At 45.9% G+C, this 18,726-nt stretch overlaps 1 protein-coding gene across 2 annotated transcripts in view; it reads right to left on the reverse strand.

Moving 5' to 3' along the window:
* Nucleotides 1-18,726, reverse strand: part of St8sia2 (ST8 alpha-N-acetyl-neuraminide alpha-2,8-sialyltransferase 2) — a 67,002-nt gene that overhangs the window by 21,004 nt on the left and 27,272 nt on the right. The window contains exons 2-4 of one of the 2 annotated variants that reach the window (XM_038314086.1): nucleotides 10,746-10,808; nucleotides 6,255-6,383; nucleotides 1,786-2,043 (exon numbers count right to left, since the gene is read on the reverse strand). In XM_038314086.1, the coding sequence (XP_038170014.1) occupies nucleotides 1,786-2,043; nucleotides 6,255-6,383; nucleotides 10,746-10,808 (450 nt within the window). The remainder of the gene's footprint in view (nucleotides 1-1,785; nucleotides 2,044-6,254; nucleotides 6,384-10,745; nucleotides 10,809-18,726) is intronic. The other variant, XM_038314087.1, reaches the window with a different exon arrangement.

Consider the following 18,726-nt stretch of genomic DNA (forward strand, 5'->3'; position numbering starts at 1 on the left):
ATTTAGTTTGGGAACCCAGCTCATAGGAGAAGGCCAAGCGTCTTCAGGGCGAATCTTTTCTCCTCAGTTAGGAGTGGGCTTAGTGTGGCTTGGGAAGCTGACTGTCGAAACACATTACTCTGCCTGTCCGGCGAGAGTTGTATGAGGTTGGAAAGACCTCTCCTCCCTGCTGGCTGCACCCTGGAGGAGAGCCGACCCTGGGAGGAGGCTTTGCCCTGTGTCCTCCAGTTTAACAGCCACGCTCCTACCCCTCACCTCTCTGGCTTCCAATCAGACAAGTTCCACACATTTTCCTTTCTTTTCTTTCCCAGACCATCTCTTTACACTGGAGGGTTTGGAAATGTAGGGACAGAGCTATTGGCTCTGCTAGCCACAAAAGAGACCCGGTCAGGGGGAACAAAAAGGAAGTAACTGGTACCCAGGCTATTGTGGTACCTCCAGTCTCAGGGGATGCAGGAGTGATTATACTTCATTTCTTCCCATGTCCTCAGGTTCAGGGAACTCACTGGTCACGATGCTCCCCAAACCCCAGAATGAGAGATTCTCTTTGCACAAGGGCAGTCCTAACAGAAACGTGAGATGCAGCACACATTTCTGCCAGGGCTGGGAGCACTTTGGGATGAAACTTGAGGCACCATGCATCCTACCTTTGTCTAGAAGACAGCAATACCTTGTTTCTGAGTTTGTATGGCTCGAGGGTTAGGTGTCAGGTCTATGGGTAACTGTCACAATGTCCCCAGTGATGGCAAAACAAGAGCTGATGTCACAGAGAAAATGACTGTTGAGTTTCCTTAACACTCTTCTTTCCCCAGGTTTTGACTACAGAATACTAAAGTTACAGGTGGAATACGCCTTCCAGAATACTGAAAAGACTTTTATGAACCCCGGCGCAGGAACTACCCATCCAGATTTTCTTAATCCCCTTTGTGCCAGGCTCTGTCTAGTGTTCAGAGAACAAGCTCGTTCTGTAAGGGCCAGACAGCAAATATATTCAGCTTTGCAGGCTGTATGCACTCTGTATTGCTTTAGCAAAAACATCCCAGCTTTGCCCAGAAAGCTAAAAGGATGAGGGTGGGCTTGAGTGGCTGTGTTATAATAAAGTTTTATTTACAAAGCATACGGAGGGCCATAGTCTGCCCACCTATGAACTCTTCTTTCTGACTCCCAACCTTAGATATAATCCAGAATCACCTGGACCCTCTGGGTCACACAATGCTCCTGTCCTGTCCCCGAGGTGACTTAATTGATTAGATGTACATTCTGATTGGAAATAAGGATCCCTGTGATGAAATGAACCTTTATTGTCAATCTGATTGAATTTAGAACCCCCTAGGAGACACACCTTTGGATATGACTTTGAGGAACTTTTCAGAGAGGTTTGACTGAAGAAGTAAGCCCCGCCCCGAATGTTGTTGTTCCATCCTAAGGGCTTGGTCTCCAGGCTGAATAAGAAGGGGAGAAATGAGCTGAGCACAGACATTTATCTGTTTCTTAACTGCAGATGTGGTCTCACCAGATGCCTCATGCTCTTGCTGCCATGCCTTCTCCATCATGATGGACCCTCAGACCACACATGTGCAAACAAGCCCTTGCTCCTTTAAGGTGCTTTTGTTAGGTGTTTGGGTATAGTAATAAGATAGACAACTAATGCTCCCCAAAAGCAAGTATGATAAGCAGTGGAAGTTGAGAACAGGATGCACCTGACAAATATAACTTGTTTCAGTCACCTGACTTAAATATACCTGCTACTTAGGGCCCAAACCCTTGCCGCAGATGGTTGGTTACCTTATGACGAAGCTGTGCGTGTCAATCTCCTGCCCACAGCCGCTGTTCAGCAAGACCCCCGAGTTGCCCACGATGGCACAAGTCTGGAAATGCTTATTCTTCAGGGGTGAGGTTCTGGGAAGGAGTTCATAGAGGTTCTGGGAAACGTTCATTGTGCTGTCTCGATCAAATATATAATGAATGATGTCTCCGGGCTTCAGGGTCCCCTTAAGGACAGAAATATCCTTTTCTGCATCCAAGAACTTTAAAATCTGCTTCCTGTGGAAACCAAATGAAGAAAGTCTCCATGCTGCTAGATGCTCTTAACAGGCTCAGATGTTCTACTCCATGTCACCCTACAAGGATGCTACCACCCAGGAACCAGGTGAGCACACCTAAAGGTTCAAATGCCTTCAAGGATGCTCTCTGGCTTTGCAGAAGACTCTAGATGAAAGGGTGCTATTCCAACGCCAGGAAATCTTCAGTAGTGGGCAAACCCAGCCTTTTGGCTCAGCCTACATCAAGCTGCCTGTCTTAGGGGAACTTTCATCAAATAGGGAGTCAGAGTGCCATTGGCCTCTGCTTTTCCTAGAAGGCTTCTATGGGTGACCATAGTGGTGATGGTCGGGGTGGGGGGGTAGCAGAGGTGGCGGATATATAGATGGGTCTGTGGAACTGTAATGGAGAATTACTACTTCCACTTGTAAGATTCTGTGAGTGTAACCTCCTGGCCTGTGCCCTGGCCCATTTTGTGTAATGCCTCTTATTTCCCTAGTGTTGTCTGGTTGGGGTTGTAAATCATGACATCTCCTTGGTCCTACAGAGATGGGATCCTCTGTGTCTGTTCAGAACAGCATGATCAAAATACATCACATCATTCTCTAGGTTCTGGGGTAAGTTAGACCTAGAGGGAAAATTCTAGAACAGCACAGGGAAAGGCTGGAAGACACTCGAGTAGGTGTCTTCATGAAATCATGAGAATTTAGCCAAACGCAGCCTGTCTTTAGGAGCCTGAGCACCAGTGTGGCTCTACTTATAGAAACCTAAGGACTGGCAAGAATGACACCCATAGACTTGCTCACATGGAGGGAAGGGAGAACTCTCACAGGGCCTTCGACACTAGACAAGCAACTACAAACAACCAAGGAATACTGAAAGCAGGATAGTCTCCCCAGCTGGTTATCCAATGCCAAGTGGTCAGTCCTGAAGTCATACACACATATAAGCAACATACAGACCAAGTAGGTTGTGTTTATATATTTAAGACTATAAGCATTCATATATAGATATATGTGTGCATGTAGACACACATATGTAACAACGCTGTGAGTTTGAAATGGCAGCAGACACATGAGGGAGGCTGCAGGGAGAAAAGGGAAGGGGAAAATGGTGCAATTATATTTTAATTAAATCTTAAAAAGAACTGATTAAGGAGCTAGAGAGACAGCCGAGTTGGCAAAGTGCTTGTCATGCAAGCATGAGGGCTTAAGTCTCATCTCAGGAACCCACATTTTAAAAAGGCAGGCACAGTGTCATGTGCCTGTCATCCCAGGCTGGGGAGGTGAAGATGCACAGATCCCTGGGGATCCATTGTGAGCCAGTCTAGCCTATTCAGCAGGTTCTGGGCTAATGGGAGACTGTCTCCAAGACCAATGTGGACAGCTTGTGAGGAACAATGCCGGAGGGTGACCTCTGCCTTCTGCATGCTCATGCCTACATACACACATGCACCCACAGATGTCAGACAGACAGACAGACAGACAGACAGACAGACAAAACGCCTAAGCCACGTTTTCAGACATGATGGTGATTGTAGTCATACAGAGAAAGGAGCTGGGTACTTGGGTCAGCTGGTCTAGTTGTATCTCCTGCAGCAAGTCCCCATTTCCTCTTTGAGAACCAAGCCAGGGAAGCTTGTCTTCCATCCACAAGTGTTTGTGTGGCAAGCAAATGTGGGGCTCTTCTTGGATGTGCACATGGTCACACTGAGTCCTGAACCTGCAGAACACCCTGAGGCAAGTCCTAGGAGGTCACAAGTCTGTATACTTGGAAAGGAGGAAGAATCTGGAAGCTGTGACTGACACCTGAGGAAACCTGATTTTGTCGGGGTCTGGGTCAGATGATTAATATATATATCTAGATTTGGGGTGTTCTGAGGCAGCCAAGGGGGCAGCTAGCACCCCTTGGGCATGGCATGTTCCATCCACTAGCCAGTGCCCATTAGTGACTGGAGTCTCCAGTTACTGCACAGGGAGAAGCCACCTTGGCTGAGGACTTCTTACTTCTTAGCAGGAAACAAAAGCGACTTATTTACTCTACTTCACGAAAGACTATACAACTTGACACGCTAATATACTTTGTAAATTGCTAATATCCCTTGCAATTACTTACCCCAAAGTATTTAAAAGCAAAGAGAGCCCCCAGAAAGCTCATAAATAAATACCTCTGTGAGGGAATTAATTTCTAACTAATTATGAGAAATTACAATCAATTATTAAATATCATTCCAAATCACTCACAGAATCTTTTATTGTGAATAATTTTGGGAACTAATTGAGTAGAGGAAGATTCCTTTTCCCTCTGGGTGGAGGCATATTGTTCCTTCTACAGTGGCTGCTGTCTACAGGCTCCTTACAGAAGCAATGGTTTCCTCTTCTACACAGACAGGGTGTGTGTGTGTGTGTGTGTGTGTGTATTATGTGTGTGTACACGCATGTGAGAGAGTGTGTGTGTGTGCATGCATCCACAACTGTGTGTGTGAGTGTGCGTGTGTACATATACACATGTGCACCCATGTGTGTGAGTGTGCATGTGTGTATGTGTGCGCATGCACTGATGTGAGTGTGCATGTGTGCGCATGTGTGTGTCTCTCTATTCCTCACTGTCTTTTCAGAGTTCCTACAGAAAAGGGCCAGAAAGAGCTGACGTGGGTGGGTGCTGGCAGTAGGATTTTACCCTCAGGTGCTGTAAATGGGGAACATGAAATATGGTGGCCAACCTGAATATATGGCCAACTTTGAATCCCTGGAACCGGTGGATGTGATTTTACTCAGAAACGGCATCCTGGCAGATATGATTAAGGATCTTGAGATGAGATCATCTTGGATTCCCTGTGGGCTCTAAATCCAGTGACAGAGTCCGGTGGGAGCTGGAGGAATGAAGTTACACCGACTCAGATGAGGAGACAGAATAGATAGATATGGAGGTGATACAGCCATGGGGGCTTCCAGGGCCCTCAGAAGTCAGCAGGAGCAGCAAGGAGGACTCTCCTGGAGCTGCTGGGACAGCACTCAGAACTGCGGCTTCTAGAACCATCTAGGGAAGAATAACTGCTTGGCTTTGGCCTTAGGTTGGTGGGGGTTGCTGCTCTGTTAGTTCCATGGTACCCAGAGTAAAGGACGTGACTATCAGATCAGGGCAACAGGGATGGGTCTCTCTTAGGGGACCCCAAAAGAGGTGCTGAGAGAGACGGCCTGGTGGCAGCTCCTCCAGGTGGCCTCTCAGTTGTCGGGCTCCCAGATGGTAACGCGTTTTAGTCCCACACCCTTTTTCTCTCCCCATGAAGCATCTAGAGCTATGGGGTAGAGTCACTGGAGGGGACAACTCCCTGCTTTGTGCGATAGTGTGTGTGGTCCTTCACCCTCCCTGCACCATACTGATGGCCTGGGGAATCAAACCTTTCCTTACCTGGCCCTGGCTGCCTCATTCCCATTCCCCATTCCCTGTCTTCTCTTCAGTGCTCTTTCAGCCCTGGTCACAAATCACATATTCAGAACGTGTGGATGCAGGATGCACATGGCGCACCTGATAAACTCCCACTTACCCTTCATATTGTTATAGGCCAGCCTTACCCCGTAGCCTTCTTGGATCCCTTAGAAAATGAATGGCTCCCTTCAGTACAATCTCCTTAGCTTTACCTATTTGCAAGATATAGTACCGTCTGGTGTGAACATGCTACCGTGTTGTCCTGCCTCTGCTTATTTTTGTATTTTTCTGCCTAACTTGCCTATTTATGGGCCACAGATCAATGCTTGGAAATGAACAGCAGATGGGGCAGTCCTGACTGCATCTGAACCAAAGTCCAATGCACCAAAGTTATCATTGCTCTCCACGTCCACCACCCGAGGGTAACTGTTGTCTGAGGGTGCCAAGGCCGGGACAAAAACTTTTCTCTGACTTAGACAGAGCAGTCTCTTGGAGGTTGAGCAGATGTCAGGTCAGTTCTGTGTCTCTCAGCTGTGTTTCCATGCCACCTCCCTTTGCCCATATGGCTGCATATCCACATGGGTCAGGTGGCTGGGCTTGTCCCAGATTTTGATTTTTAATTGTCATTTAATAGATGGAACCTGCTTCCTCAGGAGGAAACATTCATTTCTTCTCCTGGCTTCTTTAGATAACAGAGAGTTGCAGTTTGGTGACTCATGGTACAGAAAGCAAGGCCTGCCCCCCCCCCCACCTCTCTCTCTTGTCCTGTAGGTAATGACCCATACCTGATCCTCAGAGAGAGCGTCTGGTTGTGTCTCCATTTGGATGAAGCCGGCTGGATGCCGTGTTTAATGCTCTCATTACTTCTGTCAACAACAGCTGGCAGTGAAGAGCCATTTATTACAACCTCAGCTCTGGAAAGGGGGAAAAAAAACACGAAGGTAGACATGATCTGTGAGCCTGCCCATGACAAGTCTAATAGCTTTGTTTTTGCACGGGCTTGAATGTAAACTTCACAAGAGCGAAATTGCAGTTATTACCTGAGAAGGGAAGTCTATTTATCTTCTAGAATGCACGAACTGGCTCCCTCAGGAATAGCCTGCAGACATTGGTTCTTAGAAGCAGGAAGTGGGGGCCCTACAACTGCTCTTCCCTCCTCCCATCTCTGAGCTTCCAGGGGGAACCGGCAGTCTCTGCCAGGACAGTGCAGTTTCCCTTCTCAGTACAGAGAGGAGCATCCGCAAGAGCAAGGTGCTAGCTGTTACATGGTGTCAGGCAAACAGAAAGAGATAGCTAAACCCCAGACAGGACAATGTCCTTTGAGCCTGTGGCTCCGCCCTCCTTCCTTCATTCCTCTCATTTTCTTCTTTGTAACACCTTTTCAAATACATTTGTGTTTGTATGTGTGTTGTGTGTGTGCACATATGCGTGTGTGTGTGCGCATGTGTGTGCATGCGTGTGTGTGTGGGGGGGGTCAGAAAACAATCGGCAGTAGTCCATTCTCTTTTTCTATTATGTGGGTTCTGGGAGTTAAACTCAGATTATCAGCCTTTGTGGAGTGTTCCTTTGATTACTGTGCCATCTCATTGTGCCCCCCCTTTCATTGCTCATAGGAAAAATACCCATCTATGACTGGATTATTAGTCTTGTATCTGCCTGTCTTACCAGGCTTCAAGTGTGGGATTTTTCTCCTATGTCTCTATTTCATAACGGTTTAGCATAGCAGGTGTCCTATAAGTAACCACTTGTTGAATTTGACGTTGAACTTGGTCCTGAGAAGCCTGGTGTGGAGGAAGGAGCTGGCTGGTTTTATATTCCTGAGGCAGATCCGTAGGCTGGATATAAACCATCTTCCTGTCCAACTCAGGGACAGCAGGCATGCGAGGGCTTTTGAACGCAGATACTTGAAATCTATGCTAGTAGGTTTCTAAGAAACCAGGCTCCACTGATAGCTTTGAAGGCAGTCTAGGAGCCAGCCTGCCTCCTGCCAACGCACACAGATATATGTGGGTCACGTCCCAAGTTCCTTTTGTCTAGCCGGCAGCACATTCTCTTGGCTAGAATGATAAGTGGCTTTGTAAGGCTGGATCCTAGAGCTTTTGAGAGTTCAAACCAAACACCTCTGTCCTCTACATTTATCTTGGAACAGCCAAGTTCAGAAAGACCAAATCCTGTTAGTGAAGCCCGAACTCAATACTCTGTTTTGCTTTATGCAGGCAGAGAAGAAATTCTTTTCAGGGGGCTATCCTGTATGGCACCCTCGCCGCGTCTGCCCACCTCCATCCCTCCGTATCCCTTACTCCTCTGGCTCTCAGCACTTGTAGCTTTGCAGGGGATAGACCAGGTAACTATGCAGAGGGACTTAAGGGATCTTATGGAAGAGAACAGAAAGTCCAAACTTTGGAATTGTTATGGTTTCATGGAAGGAAGCGGAATGTATGGTGAAGGTATTTCACAAACTGGGCATCTGTGGGCAAATCGCCTTACTGCTCCAAGCCACAGTCTAGGTATTTACAGAAAGAAGGGAGCTAAGAGGAAGGCACCAGGCCCTGAGGTTCTAGAGTTCTTAAAGGATGGCTATGTTTCCTACCACTTCTCAGGGGTCCAGGGAGGCTGGTATGGCTGCATCCTCTCTGGTACTGTTCCCTCTCTCTGTCTCTCTGTCTCTCTGTCTCTGTCTCTGTCTCTCTGCGAAGGATGTCAGGTTTCTTCCTCAATTATTCTCCTATTATTATTATTGTTATTGTTATTATTATTATCATTATTATTTTGGGTTTTTAAGACAAGGTATCTGTAGCTTTGAGACCTGTCCTGGAACTTGCTCTGTAAACCAGGCTGGCCTCGAACTCACAGAGATCCACTTGCCTCTGCCTCCCGAGTGATTGGGATTAAAGGCATGTGCCACCACCATCTGGCCTATCTTATTTTTTGAGATGGTGTCTCTCACTGAACCTGGAATCCATCTGGACTGTCTAACCAGCTGCTCCAGAGGCCTACCTGTCTCTGCCTTCCAAGTGCTAGGATTACAGGTGCACACCTCTGCACCTGGCTTTAATTTTGGTTTTGTTTAATATGGGTTCTTCAGCTTGAACACATCTCCTCAGACTTGCTCAGCAAACACTCTCCCCACTGAGCTATCTTACTGCCTCCTTCTGTGTGTCTTGAGGCAAGAACAGTAAACTCAGGACCATGAGTACAGTGGTCACATCCTAAGGCCTCCAATATTCACGGCAACTTCCATTAGTAGGGGTGAGTGACAGAAATAGTTTACTGTTTGGAATGGGACATGGTCTTAAGAGCATCATGGCTGCCATCTTGTAGTTTTAGGTGGATTTGGTCCCTGGTGGTGCTCCCTAAAAACTAGACATTTTGCATGGCATCAGGCATGCTCAGGAAGAAAGCATCTGCAGAGCTCTGGACCCACGGAGGCTTGTAATGGGGACCTGCTCGGAAATCTCTAGGTGGGGTCTCCAGGCTTCTCCTGGGCACAAGGTGGTAAAAGGAGGATCCAGGCACTGATAATGGTAACATGTCATTCTGATCCTGGCTCCTAGCTGTCAGTGAAATCTTGCATAGACATCCTTGGTGCTGAACTTCAACCCTGGCTCTGTGACTATCTGGCTAGAGGGCATGAAAAGGTAGCTTCAAGCTCCTGGCCTTCGCCTTCATGTCTATACAATAAAGCGGGCAGCTTAGCTATCCTCTTGGACGGCCTCTGTTTACAGGCTTCAGATATTCTGCGCTATCCAAACCCAGCTGGAGTACTGAGGGAGATTTGTTCTCTTCTGTGAATGTGCCCTTCAGGATCCTTCCCTCATCTCCCAAGTGCTACAGGCACATATTCGGATTGAGTTGCTTCATTTTCCACTCTTGAACTTTGCCCTTAGTCACCAATCTTCGAGGCTATCATCCAGTGACAGTGGCAAACATCTACTGAATGTCTTGGTCATCTCAGAGGATCGGCTATGTAGAGCCTTAGCATCAGTAGTTCAAAGCTGCTGCTTTATCAATGTTTGAAAGGGTTACTAAGACCCAGAAGGTGAATGTGCTTGTCCGAAGCTCTACCTAGAGAACCCAAGGTTTGAATCCAGGGCTGCCTGGTTTCTGCTCAGTTCTCAGACTCAATCTGGCAGTGCCTCTTCAAGTTACCATGGAGACCTGGGCCTTGGGGACAGGGTCGCCTTTCTCCAAAAAGGGGCATCTTTCCATAGTAGAACAGAGAGAAGTGTAGGACATGTGACTTTATTTCTGCCTTATTTGCATGTTAGCCAAAAGATTCACTTTGTTTGAAATGCCTTAGGGTTGAGGCCACTAGCACTATAGAGGCGATGAGATCAAGGGTAGAGGGAACAGTTTCTCAAGCCAGTTATGCAAGGTCAAGATCAGACATACTTTACAGGTTGGGTATGGTCAAAAGACCTAAAAAAAAAAAAAAAACCACGGAAAAGTAAATAATGAAACTGAGTGTGGCAGCCTCTGGCTGTTGTGAACCTCTCATTCCCAACAGTAGCAAAACAGGATGTGGAGGAAGTAACACAAGAACTTCAGCTTGAACAGTAGCCTCTGTTCATGGCAAGCATCTTGGCACTTGCCTCCCTGCTCCCTATATGTGGGTTTTGAGACAGAGGTCCGGGCTATGGTACACTCGTCATTTTGTGGAGAATGGAGAAGGGGAAACAGGGGGTATCTGCAGCACGCCTTGCAGAGTGCTTGTACGGTTCCCTGCACCAGTCTCCCCACCAGCTGGGGACTGTCCCAAAGACTTCCAGTCCCACAGTGTTAAGAGTGTGCTTCCAGAATTGAGTCTGCAATCCCACAATTAGAGTTAACATTACTTAGTTGACTTCCTACATATTTTAAGATGCCTCAGCAAAGTTCTTGAATGCTTCATCTCAACCTCCCAGACAAGTCATCAACTACAGTGAAATTGGATTAAAGTCCTGGCTTGCTTCCGGGCTCCACTGCTCAGCAAAAAATGAGGGTTCTAAGAAAGTTGGTGGGAGTTCAAGCTCGACGAAGTGGGTGGGCTCTTTGCCAGAAGGTAACTTGTGCCCACCTCTGTTTAGCATCTCTGTAGCCTCTCTAGCCCCATGGACCGTTTCATGTGATCTCCCACTGACAGCTCCCCTCGAAAGTGATTAAGGAAATGCAAAACCGAAGTGAAATGAAACAGATCTATTTGCTAAGTAAGAAGAGCACCACCCAGCAAAGAGGAGAGGCAGATTAATAGCTGCCTTACAGCAAAAACAAATGAACACAAAATCTAATTTACAAACCTATTAGATTTGCTATGTAAGCTGTTCACAGCTGATCTGATTGTACCTCTGCCTCCAGAATTCCTGCAAGACAAAGGAAATGCATTATTTATCATCGCAGCTCTTCCTTGCAGAGCCCTCTTCAATCACCAGGAGACCCCAGAGCTCACCTGGGGGACCACAGAAAGAGGACAACATCTGACTCCGGACTTTCCTTAATGGGCCATGTCTCGTTCTCTGCCATAGCCCAGGAATCTGATGGGATATTTGGGTCTCTCAGAGCCTCCCATCTCCCAGATGAATGCTTCCAACTGAGACACCCATTTGAGATTGGTGAGAGACTGCTTTGGAGACGCCTCCCTTGGCTAATCCTCCCTTGGCTAATCCGTGTGATGACGTGATTCAGCACAACGTGGCATCGGCACCAGCTAACTCAGCAGCGCTCACTCTCGTCATCCCTTGCTTTCACTCACGGGTAGTGAGATGTTTTTCCTCACATTCACCAGAAACAGAAGCCGCCTGAAATTCAACAGAGGCAGCAGCACTAACTCGGCAGTGCCTCTAACCAAATGCGGCAGCGGTCTATTTTTTTCGTGGCGGGATACACACTATTGTCAGTGTTACTGTGTAGCATGGATGGGACAGGAGGCAGGTGGGCGAGGAATGGGGTCCTTTGTCCTGGGGAACAGGCTCTTGAAAAGCTCAAGACTTTAGGTAGATCCCGAGTGAGAGCATGCTCTTGGTGCCCCACTCTGTGCCCTTGCTGCAGAAAAGTCACACGCAAGGCTAACTATTTTTCTTCATTAAAAATTTCCCCCCGAATTATAGGTGATGTGAGTAAGAAGTTATTTTGAATTTTATTTGTATGCTAAAGTTCTACTGGTTAGTACAGGGCAAAGAAACAATGAACATCCCTGGGAAGCTATGTATTGGGGGAAACTGTCATTAAATGAGAAATCTTTGGGAAGAAGTTATAGCAAAGCAGCACAGTGGATTTATACAGATATCGTCATATATGCATCTACATGTGTATACATACATACATATGCATATATATATAATATTTTTCTGATCTGTTGAAATGCAATTTCAACATTACTCTCTAATAGTCATTAGTCTTCTGTTTCATAGTCAGATAATTGGAGGTGGCATGAGGGTCTCTAGGATGTCCCCACCCTCGAGTTTTACCCCTCCAAGCCTAGTTCTTTATGGCACAGAGTCATCACAGTTAACTCTCCTTTATTGTCTAATATTTAATTCATTTGGTTTTATAGTCTTTCCATTCTCTTTGGAAGGCAGAGCTCTTGACCTTCCGACTGGGATTCTGAACACCTCCCGGGTCCCAGTTCTGAACCACAGTCTGGTTGACCCTGAGGGCTTCCTTCGGTGTGATGTTCCCACGATCACTGTCCACGCGCACCCCTCTCTCAGACCCTAGGCATCAAAACAGCTGTCCTCAAGGGACGGCAGAGCTGCTGGGCTGGGTGGTAAGTCAAACACGATATTTAAAGTGCAGTAATAAATAGTTCAAGACTAACAAAAGGTTGATGAAACTAAAGAGATTTCTAGCAATACCGCGTGCATAACAACTGATACGTGATTTTTAAAGCATTTTCAAAGGGAAATTAAGTAAATGGTTTGGAATAATTGACTAACAATCTTGGAAGAAATAACTTGAGCACCTTCCTGTGGATAGCAAAGCGAACTTTAAATGGGTTTTAGCTGGTTATGCTAGTTTCACATCCCGTCGCTGAGATAAAACATTGGCCCAAACCAACAAAGGTGGGGAAAAAAAAAGATTTATTTCTTCTTACAGCTCCCAGGTAAGTCGAGGCAGGAACTGAAACAGAGGCCATGGAGGAACTCTGCCTACTGGCTTGCTCAGCCTGCTTTCTTATGTAACTCAGGACCACCTACCAGTCCAGGGGCAGCACTGTGCACAATGAGTTGGACCCTCCATTCCATCATTAATCAAGAAATGTACCACAAGCTTGCCCACAGATCAGTCTGTTGGAGGCTCTTCTCAATTGATGTCCCTTCTTCCTGGGAACTCTGGTTCGTATTATGTTGACAAAACACTAACCAGCATGCAAATGTTCCCCAAACCAGTAATTCTTATATCTCTATAACCAATTTTCTTTGTCATCTAGGGTACCATTTATTTAAATTTTAAAATGGGTTCCTCTTTAAAAAGGCACCTTTGTCCTAAACAAGACCACCCAAGAACCAGAGGTATGAAGTTGGAGCCATGTGCTCATTCACAAAACCCACAGAACCATTGCTAGGAAAGTATTTATTCGAAGAACTCCTCAAATTATCTCACATGACCATGGGGAATAGTGGGGATACTTGCATCTCCCTCTGGGAACGACCAGACAAAAGAGGAAAATGCTTAGAAGGAAAAGCAAACATGAATTTGGAAGGACACGTGGCAGGCGGGGTCCACCAGGAGTCGAGCAGGGAGCAGAGAACATGTTGTACCCACATATGAAAGTACCAACAAAAGAAAGGTGAGAAACAGGTTAAAAAAAAGGGCAGTGTATTTATGAAGTGTTTGATGAGGGCCCAGGAGTATATGCGAAGGGTAAGATGAGATAATAGATTCTGGAGAATGCTCTGCCTTCATCAGAATCTAAAACGCTGATTACTTAAAAGGCAAACCCAGCTCACGGGGGCTTCCATCAAACTTACAAGGGCTCCAGGTGAGGTGAATGCTGCATCTGATTTAACTTTTAAAATTTATTCATTCGACAAAAATATTTGAATAACATCATAGCTGAGTTGCTCGCAAAGCTGAACACATACAGTTCCCGCCCTCAAGAAGTACAGGGATAACGCAAGCGTTCTTCATTCCCCTCCCTCCCCCCCCCCCACACACACACAGAGAGAGAGAGAGAGAGAGAGAGAGAGAGAGAGAGAGAGAGAGAGAGAGAGAGAGAGAGAGAGAGGCTTTGTGTCCATGGATCCTACATCTGTGGATTCAACCAATTTAGGATAAAAAAATTCCTGATAAATTTTGTGTCAGACAGGTGGTGGTGGCACATGCCTTTAATCCCAGCACTCAGGAGGCAGAGGCAAGTACATCTCTGAGTTCGAGAGCGGCTTGCTTTACACAGTGAGTTCCAGGACAGCCAGGACTGTTACACAGAGAAACCCTGTCAAAAAAAAAAAAAAAAAAAGAAAGAAAAGAAAGAAAGAAAAAAGAAAAAGAAAAAAAATTGTGCTTACTGAAGCTGAACAGACATTTTTCTTGTTGGTACCCAAACACTACACCATAACACTTATAGTGTACTAGAAATTAGCAGTAACAAAGTATAAAAAAGGATGTGCATAGGTCACAGGCAAATCCTGCACCACTTTATATAAAGGACTCGAGCACTTGTGGAATTTAGTAGCCGTGGGAGAGTCCTACAGTCAATTACTGAAGACTGAGTGTGTCCATCATGCCCATTGTGATGTCTTGGTATATGTATATATACATATGTATTTATGTATATGTATATATGCATACATTGTGAAATGATTAAGATAATTCCCATACCTATTACCTCATATAGTTGTCTTTTTTGTTGTCGTAAGAACACAGAAGATGAACATGATAGCAGTTTTCAAGAATACATTATCATTGTTGTTGTTGTTATAATTATTTGAGCAAAGTCCCGCCATGTTGCCAAGGTGGATTTGGATTTGTGATCCTTCTGCATCAGCCTCCTGAATAGCTGGGACTATAGGTGTGAGATAATTGTGTTTGGCTACTTGTGGTATTAGCTGTGATCACTGTGCTACAAAACAGAGCTTCAAATCGCTTCACTGATATTTGTGCCTTAGACTAACATCTCCCTCCTCTCTTCCCAGCCCCTGATTGACAAGTTCCGGGGGACCAAACACTTTACCAACACCAGCTCCCAGCCTTACTCCTTTTCTACCTCAGGCTAGGTCCCAGAGAACCTATCCTCAACTTTCCTGACATTCAGGTGGGACAGCTCTTTGTTGGTGAGGCTAGGAGTGAGACAGCTATCTCTATATTACATCCCTGACTTTTTTTTTTTTTTTGAGACAGAGTCTCACTATGACTCCTGGGACTCATAATGTAGACCAGGCTAGCCTCGAACTCACAGAGATCTGCTTGCCTCTGCCTCAGTCTCTGTTGGGATTACAGGCCCAGATCCATCCTTGACTTCTGTCTACTGCCTTCTAACAGTAGACTTCTTCCTCATCTCCAAGGTGTGACAATCAAAAATGTCTCCAACTATCGCCAGCATCCCCTGGGATGTGGGGCAGAGACTTGCTGCTGGTCCAGAACCTGTGTTGTGACTATCGTTTTCAGTCTAGTGTCTCCCAGGCAACCAGATCATTCTTATCATGCTTCCATGCTAACCTCCAAGCCCAACACCTGAGCCTCCCTCGGAGCTACCTGGGGTTTGCATCTTCAGCCACTCTTTCCTTCTCCTTAGAAAGCAGCTGCTTCTTTCTCAGCATCTTTTCCCATCTGCCATCTCTGACCTCTCCTCTTATAGCTGAGCGGCCAAGGTCTGAGTCTTTGTTCCGGTTTCAGCTTCCTTGCCTTCTGCACCCACTGCAGTGTGTGTCTCGTAAGGATGAACAGCAACCTTGTATTTTATTGTCCATGTTCTGGTGTTTTGACATTTGGGTCTTGCTGTCTTTGCAGATAGCATCCCTCCTAAGGCTAACTAACCCTGCAGATAACCAAGGCTTGCATGGACATGTGCCCTTCAAGTACCAGCCAGCCATGACATGACCCACTTGCCATCACCTCATTTATGCAGGTCCCACTAGAGGTCATTATTTCTTTGTGCAATAACCCTAAGAACAGATAGGAGAATCCCAGGACCACATCCTATGCTCCACAGCCTGCAGACATTATTCACCCCAACCTGCTCACCAGCCTTGACCATCACCTTCTTACAGAAACCACACTAAAGGCTCTTGCCAATCTATTCCTCTTACTGTGTCTCCCGGCTTACTCAGTCTTTTCTGTGTGCCCACATGGTCTGGCATGTGTGCCCTCTCCCCGTGGGAAATATTACCATGAAAAGCTAAACAGGGTGAGACCGTGTCCTGTTCAGTCCTGCAGCTCATAGAGTGCCTTGCCCCAGAACTTGGTGAACTAAAGTTAGACTTTAACGATGAGATGCTCATCCGGGAGTTCTGCACGCCTGATCACACACCTTCATTACACCCATTTAAGACACTGTGTTGTCAGTATCCCTAGGGCAGGGCATCACTCTCAGGGAGTCTGAAGGTATTCGGCTTGAGAAGGAAGAACACAAACTGATGAGAGGTTTGTTTTCATTTTATGGTATTTTGCCTCAAATGTTATTAAAATAAATTAATACTTGCTTAGTTAAGGGAAAAAAACATGATGATCGAGCGAAAAAATTGCTAAAAATATTCATAAAGTGAATTACAAGACCACAGATGCTTAGCCTACCCAGATCAATAACAACGACAACAGCAGCCACCCCTGAGAAAGTACTTTGTGTACCATAAAGCCTCAAAACCGAGGCCGAATATCAGCAATAACAAATGTCCACTTGGTCTTTCTACAATATTCTCAGCTAGAATGTTAACATAGTGTGGTCACTTGGAAGTTTTACAGTTTAGGAAGTGTTTCCTGCGACAGCTGTGATGTCCTCTAGCAGACACGGTGGTGACTAAGACAAAGAGAGATGGCAGGTTAGCAAGACACAACAAAATCACATGCGGTTGGATCCGTTCTGCTGAAAGCAACTAGGAAGCACACCAAACGGAATTTCTGCCCAGCTTCTACATCAGAACCCATTTATTTTAATATATCTATATCTCTATCTATCTATCTATCTATCTATCTATCTATCTATCTATCTATCTATCTATACAGGGTCTCTCACAGTCTAGGATAGCCTTTAACTCATAACCTAGGTTATCTTGAATTCCTCATCCTCCCGCTTCTATCTCTTGAGTTTGGGATTACAGGTGTGCTCTACACACCTGGTTTCTGTAGTGCTAGTGACAGAACCCAGGGTTCACGCTTGTTAGCAAATACTCTGCCCACTAAACTACAATCCCAGACTGTAAGTTCTTAAATTTTGTGCTAGCTGTTGTTTTCCCCTATAGACAAGTCACAAACATATCCATTAGTGAGGTACAATGTGCTGTTCTGGTATGTGCACATCAGGCGCCGTTGTTTATACTCAAGGTCATGCCCAGCGTCTATCTGTGTTAGAATTTCCCGCATTTGCAGTTCCTCACCGGAGAGTTGGGCTCGGAAAACCAACTTTCAGGCGCTGACAGCTTTAATTAAGAGTCTGGACCCAACTTAAACAGTTGATTAATCTTGAGAGTAGAAGATTAAACTGAAGAGCCATTGCTGAATTTGTAGATGCTTCACATTGTTGGGAGGGTACTGAGTGCCTTTTTCCCACTTCCTACACGAAACCCACTGAGCTCCTACCTGCTGGCTCCCAGGGGTACACTAACATATGGTCCTAGGGGCATATGCTAGGGAAAGCGGTGAGGGAAGGGGCAATTTGGAATTAGTCAGGTGAGCAGACCTGGGGTTCCTACTGAGGGTCAAGCAAGGGTTTTGATTTAAGGACGCCCTTTCCTCTGTATACCTGACACTCACCATTTTTGTCATTTGCAGCAGCAGAGCAGGGATATTAAAGCACTAATAAGGTTACTGCCCATCAGCATCCATCCCCAGGACATTTTATCCCAAAGAGAAACTACAGTCAATAAGCAATCCGCACCGTTCCCATAGCTTTGATTCCACAGTCTGTCTTTAACAGTCTTGTGGATCTGTCTATTCTAGATAGTTCAGGTGGGTAGAATCACATTAACATCTTGCTTCTTTGACTTCATGCCATGTCTTCAAAGTTTATCCACCTACCAGTGTGCCATGGAGACCTGGCATTTCATGACAGAGGTCTGGGAGGCAGGACAACAAAAAGATGTTCTGTATAGGGGACAGTCCCACCTTCCATGCTTGTGGCTTCAACAGGAGCAAAGGTCCTACCTGCTGACTCATATATGATGGCTCAGGGACACCATTGCCCAGAATTTTTTGAATTAGTTGCCAAAAATTAGCTGCCTTTCTCTGTCTTCTGAAAGGTTGGATATCCTTGCTCATATGAGCAAGAGACCCCTGACTGATTGATTCAGTACAGGTCCTGAACAAAAAGTTAGCAAACATAATGACTTTGCTTACTCTGAGTGGGAGGAGGTTCGTGTGTGCTTGCCTGGAGCTTTTGTAGTTTGGTTTGGGATGGTATGTTAGGGTTTCTATTGCTGTGAGTAGACACTATGACCATGGCAACTCTTATAAAGGAAAACATTTTATTAAAGTGCTGGATTATAGTTTCAGAGGTTTAGTTCATCGTCATGGTTGGGAGCATGGCGGGGAGCAAGGCATGTGTTGGAGAAGAAGCTGATACATGTTGATAATGCAGAAAACAGGAAGCAGACTGTCTCACTGGGCATGGCTTAAGCATATATGAGACCTAAAACCTGCCTCCACAGTGACCACATCCTCCTATGAGTCTACATTTACTCTAACAAGGTCACTCCCTTTGGGGATCATTGTCTTTCAAACATCCACCAATGGTCACATCAAGAAGAACACCTCCATTGGATTATGGCTTGGACCAGGGAAGACTTTGCTCTAATCCTGGCCCAAGGCATCTTCAGTGATCACCGTTGGAGAATCTTTGATGAAGGGCGTGCATCTGTCTGCCAGCTTGACTATAGTGATATAACTGCTGGCATCATCAGGAGACAAGAAGTTCAAGGTCCTCCTTCCCAAACTCTTAACTGTGGAAGCTCTCGTGGCCTTGCCCTTCACTGCCTTAAAAGTGGAACTGGGGAGATGTATCAGTGGGTAAAACTCTTGGTACACAGCCATAAGGATCCGAGTCCGATCCCCGGAACACATACAGAGCCAGATGCAGCACTGCATGTCTGTGATCCCAGGGCTTCTACTGAGAGACAGAAGGTAGAGACT

This window comes from Arvicola amphibius, chromosome 12 (assembly GCF_903992535.2).
Source record: "Arvicola amphibius chromosome 12, mArvAmp1.2, whole genome shotgun sequence".
Lineage (NCBI taxonomy): Eukaryota > Metazoa > Chordata > Mammalia > Rodentia > Cricetidae > Arvicola > Arvicola amphibius.